Genomic DNA, 5,587 nt, shown 5'->3' with positions numbered 1-5,587 from the left:
GCCCACGGATGGCTGTTTCAAACCCTGGCACTTACTTATTGAGATTCTCCAGAGCAGCTGCCAGATGTTTAGAGTCAAACCGACAAGAATAATTTAATTCATTGGCAATCTGTTGTCTCAGAATCTGCATCTGTCCAACCTGTGCACAAGCAAGAGAGAACAAGTAGTGCATTCAAGCATTTTGGAGTGACAGTGAGGAGGTAAACACAAAGACGACAATTCTTCACTAGGCCTTCACAACACTCCACAGGAAAAAAAATAAGGATTTCCTGAACTGATCTAAGACCAGAACTGGACCTAATGGAGCACCAGAGGCCCTTCAAGGAATGTCTGGATGGACTCCCATACCCCAACCTAAAAGCACCCCAAAGTCTATGATTCACAGAGTGGTCTATTAATGTTCAGTTGTTCATGTATCAAAGGTATCTTTTTTGACCCTGTATTTTTAACCTTTTGGAATAAGTGCTCCACAGTTAGTAGCTGCTGTGAGAAGTCTTACTTACTTCCTTTTATTTACCCTAAATGGAACTTTCTCAAGTCCTAGGAATGCCATTTCACACTAGTATTCTCAAATTGGGTGAATATTAAGTCTGTCCAGGCCACCCAGGATTATAGGTTCAATAATTATCTGGATTACAAAATAATCTACACAAAATCTATCATGAAAATTTTAACAATGATAGCCCCTTAATCCATGGTTCTTAATTTTTTGTGTGTGTCTAATATGGTTTGGCTGTGTCCGCACCCAAATCTCATCTCAAATCGTAGTTCCCATAATCTCCAAGTGTCGTGGGAGCGACCCAGTGGAAGGTAATTGAATTATGGGGGTGGTTGCCTCCACACTGTTCTCGTAATCGTGGGTGAGTTCTCACAAGATCTGATGGTTTTACAAGGGACTTTTCTCCTTTTGCTTATACTTCTCTTTCCTGTTGCCATAAGGACATGTTCGCTTCCACTTCCACCACGGTTGTAAGTTTCCTGAGGCCTCTACAGCCATGCTGAACTGTGAGTCAATTAAACTTCTTTCCTTTATAAATTACCCAGTCTTGAGTATGTCTTTATTATGTGAGAATTGACTAATACAGCCTTGGATCCCTTTGGGAATCTCGTGAAGCCTATGGATACCATTTCAGAATAATGTTTTTGAATGTACAAAACAAAACATAGAGGGGAACAGTGGAAGCCAGTTGTAATGAAATATAATTAACCATTCAAAGAACAATCTGTGATACAGAGTTATGCTAGGATGGTGGATTAACTATGGTAATTTAAAGTAGCTATGAGCATAAACGATATTTGGAGATTATCTACAATGGTTGGATGATAGGAAGTGATCTTTGGGTCAGGCTTGAGAGAGAGCAGTTTGCCCCCATAATGTTGTCTGCATCAGAAGGTCAATAGCATATTCTAACTTTTTCTGCCTATGTCTTCTTTTCTACTCTAGACAAAGTATTCCTAAAAGACTGGCAAAGGGGAGTGAGGGAGGTGGGGATAGGAGAGAAGCCAGTATTATAATACAAGCAGCAATAAGGTGGAAATCAACACATTTCCTCTGAGTTGCTGGGTGCAGAGAAGAGTTAAGGAAAAGACAGTGGCTCACGCCTGCAATCCCAGCACTTTGGGAGGCCGAGGCAGGCTGATCGCTTGAGGCTAGAAGTTTGAGACCAAGCCTGGCCAAAATGGTGAAACCCTCTATGAAAAACAAAAAAATTAGCTGGGTGTGGTGGTGGACACCTGTAATCCCAGCTGCTTGGGAGGCTGAGTCACGAGAAACACTTAAACCCAGGAGGTAGAGGTTGCAGTGAGCCAAGATTGCGCCACTGCACTCTAGTCCGGGAGACAGAGCGAGGCTGTCTCAAAAAAAAAAAAAAAAGAAAAAGAAAAAGAGAAAGAGGGTGGCCTTCTCTAAGAGTGAACAAAAGTTACTTGGCTAAATGGAGCTTGTAATGGTCAAAAGTGTTAAATGACCTCAGATGTATTATTTTTGACCACTATTCATTCAAGACTATTATTCTATTTATGTGAAACACGTCAATCCAAAAATGCTATTTATAAATAGTAAGTCTTTTAATTTATAGAGTAGCATTATTTAAAAATTAGAATGCAACAAAGCCAAGAAAATAGTAGGTTCTTTCAGGCCATGTAAAAATGTCCCTGAAACCCTGTATCTGGCCCATATAATTCTTTACGTAATTTTCTATGTCTAGTATACTGTGTGCCAAGGATCCTCTTGAAAATATCAATCTAGAACTGGAAAAAGAAACAAAGTCAGTTTATTTCTATAAATAGTTTATTGCTCTCGTTTAATGCACAATGAGTGTTTGTTAGTGCTGTTTTCTGTTTTTGGTACTCACGCACTTCAAGCTTGAATAAGCTGCTGGAGAGGCTAAGGAGCCTGGGACGGATGAGAAACTTATTCTACCTACTCATTTGCCTCTTTGGAGCTATCCAGCTTATCATTCTTTCTCCAAGATTTTTCTAGCATTGCACTGTTGAGTACAGCAGCTACTAGCCACGTGTGGCTATTTACATTTAAATTAATATGAAATAAAATTAAAAATTGCGTTTCACTGTCCCACAACCCACATTTCACGAGCTCAACAGCTACAAAGGACTAGGAGCTGCTGTCATCATCGAATAGCACAGAACATTTCCATTGTTGTTCCAGATCATTAACACTGGCTCAGTGACTGTAAGCACCCTAATTCAAGACCAAAAGACACATTTGTCCTTGGGGGCTTTATTTAAAGATCACTGACTCAGACACAGTCATGTGGCTGTTACCAAATTACTGGCAACTATAACCAATAAGGGTCTGTAATAGCTACTGGACTGAGAACCCTCCGGTGGGCAAGGGGAAAACCTTCCAGTTTCTTGGAAGAATCCCTGTAATCCCCCTAACGCCTCCTACAGAGTTGGGATTCACACCTGTCCAAACTCGGGTGATTTTTTAATCCTCCTAAAAGGTTTTCCAGCAATTAGAAACTTGGCCTGGGAAGTGCTTAATATCTGACAATCATGTGGCTAGGGGAAGGCAGACCCACATCACGACAGGACATCTAGCAGAGCCACAGGCTCCTTGCCTTACCCGTTCTGTTTAGTGATCCAAACAACAACAACAACAACAACAACAAAAAACAACTACTACTACTACTGGTCACCAAAATTATGGGAAATATACTGTGAATTTGACTGAGATATTAAGGAGTGCTGTCTCAATGAGAAACTTATATAATTGGGAGTCAGAGAATGGAACTTTTCAAAATTCCCTTAGCATTCTAGAATTCTAGACTTTTCTACGGTATGTGATACTTTTAACCACAAATCATAGTTTTCCACCAGGAAGTCTACTCTTTCCTACTAGATTGTGAGCTGGCTTTCTGAGGAGACCGGTCATGTTTCATTTTGCTCTGTCTCTCACAGCAACTGACAATGGCCCTAGGTATAATGGGTGTGTGAGAACGGGCCGTTGATGATCTCAGATTATCAGAGGACGAAAGAAGACTCGCAGAAGACACAGGGGTCCCTGGGTGCTCCCGCTGCTGAGTCAAGGCAGGAAAGTAGGCAGCTGGATTATAAAATAAAGTAGACTTCCATCCAGCAAATTAATCTCTTCATTTGTCTTTCTTATTCATTTCCAAAGTAAAAGCGCTTTATGCATAGTACAAGGATAATTTATGCCCCAAAGAACCTGGCTCCCTAACGTGTATTCAGACACAAGAGGGGAGAGAGACAATGTTCTGTTCTAACAGCAGCTTGGAGCAGATGAGGTGTGTATAAATGAACTTTGTTATGTAAGAAGGGAGTATTACTGTGCAAGGGAAAGTTCCATTTTCATATATAAAAGCACCTCTACCCAAAAGGCATTTTACAAAGAGCCAGTTTTCTTGAACAAAAGGGAAACACTAGGCTCCTAAAAAGCCTAGTCAAGAACAGATTCAGAAAGGGAGATAAACAAAATGAATTTTAAAATGATAAACTGAAGTATTAAAATATTTTTGATTTAATGACAAAAGAAAGAAGAGTAGCTTTCTTTGGGCAACAAAGTTACAAGAAAACGAAAAATTAAAAAATGTAAGTATTGGCTGTCACCCTCTCTCCTACAACATACCTTCATTATAGCCTCGAGATACGCAGTCCAAATCTTCTGTGTTTTGGCAATGGCGGAAAAATAAATTTTATTTGAATTCGCTGAAAAGTTAAAACACAATTTTCTCTTTAGTACATTCGTAAAGGCTACTGTGTCATCCCCACCTCAGGCTAGTTTCAGGACACTCACCTACAATACTTTTTAGGGGACTGACAGCATTCATGAGGGTTTTTAAAGTGTCCTGAACAGTTCTGTCTCTCAGGATAATTTTCTGAAACATACTGAGGAAATTCTGAAAACAAGAAGGCATGGTCAAAGAACCAAACATGATGAATTAAACAAGCAAGTACTCCAGTTACCTAAAATGCTACGCAGAACAGAGACTGGGCCTAAGTCACACAAAACCTCTAAATAGGATGACTGCAAAAAGAAGCAACTTCAGGTTCCTATTAGAAACACCCCTTGCTAGGAAAACTCACTGGTTTCAAGGATTAAAAAACCTTATCTTCCCAAGTTGAAACTCACAAAAACAGTCTAATCCTAAAAGTACTATGCTGGCCAAATAAATTCTAGTTTATCTCCAGCTCCTATCTACCCAGTAGGTATCATATGCCTAAAGTCAGTGTAAGAAATCATGGAAGAAAGGTTAAGTGAGTTCAAACTGCCCAAGATACGTTCTTGCCTCTCCCCCAGGGTGGCAGAAAACAGGCATGAAAGTCAAAAGGCTCACCTGTAACTCTTTTACAATCATAAAGCACAGAAGCCTGTCTAAGCCATTTAGACCAAAGGTCCCCAAGGTGGTCTGGATTTCTGAGAAGAGGCGGCTGCTGGTCACTTCCTGATGAGTTTTCATATCATACCAAGTGTTCAGCTGGTCTATGTGACATGTCATTCTAAAATGAAAATAACGCAAAGACCCCAGAACGGCTCAGAATTCATCCTTAAAGAGATGTTAGGACTCAATAGGACATGCAGCACCAAATATGAAGAACAGAGTTACATGATCTGTGTTTTCTAACTCTGTATTCAGGCACCCAAGGCATCTTCCCAGTGACCACCCAACGGAGCAGGAAGGTGAAATTTGGTCTGACCCCCTTTTTCTGCCCTGTGCCATATCATTGGTTTCAGTCATCTATTTCCATTGAGTTAGGCTGCTGACTTGGAATCAGGCTGAGAAGACAAGGTTAGGTTCAGCTGTCAGGCTGGAAGACTTCAGAGCCCACTTGTCTCTCTATGCAGCCTTCATTTAAATTTCCAGTTTGGAGACAAAACAAGGCCTTGTGTCATTTCCATTTGGTAAAAAAGGAACTTAGAATCTCCACACGCTACCTAACATTTGAGACTATGACGACAAAGCAATTTGCTTTTTCCTCTCAGTTCCTTAAACTTGTAGATGCCATCTTCTGGTCCTCTCCAAATGATTCTTTTTAGACTCAGAAGTGATTGGCTGTATACAAAGCTATGCAGTCTGCCCTTCACAGTACAGTGCCTAGGAGC

The 5,587-nt window shown here is 40.5% G+C and overlaps 1 protein-coding gene across 1 annotated transcript in view; it reads right to left on the bottom strand.

The window, feature by feature from the left end:
* Positions 1–5,587, bottom strand: part of KIAA0196 (KIAA0196 ortholog) — a 97,358-nt gene that overhangs the window by 18,680 nt on the left and 73,091 nt on the right. Inside the window, exons 18-21 of the mRNA XM_011977288.1 lie at positions 4,821–4,983; positions 4,280–4,382; positions 4,112–4,191; positions 36–139 (exon numbers count right to left, since the gene is read on the bottom strand). Of these exons, the coding sequence (XP_011832678.1) occupies positions 36–139; positions 4,112–4,191; positions 4,280–4,382; positions 4,821–4,983 (450 nt within the window). The remainder of the gene's footprint in view (positions 1–35; positions 140–4,111; positions 4,192–4,279; positions 4,383–4,820; positions 4,984–5,587) is intronic.

The sequence above is a fragment of the Mandrillus leucophaeus genome, unplaced genomic scaffold, assembly GCF_000951045.1.
Source record: "Mandrillus leucophaeus isolate KB7577 unplaced genomic scaffold, Mleu.le_1.0 Scaffold177, whole genome shotgun sequence".
Classification (NCBI taxonomy): domain Eukaryota; kingdom Metazoa; phylum Chordata; class Mammalia; order Primates; family Cercopithecidae; genus Mandrillus; species Mandrillus leucophaeus.
Note: the sequence above shows the minus strand (reverse complement) of the source record. Positions and strands in the feature narration are given on the sequence as shown.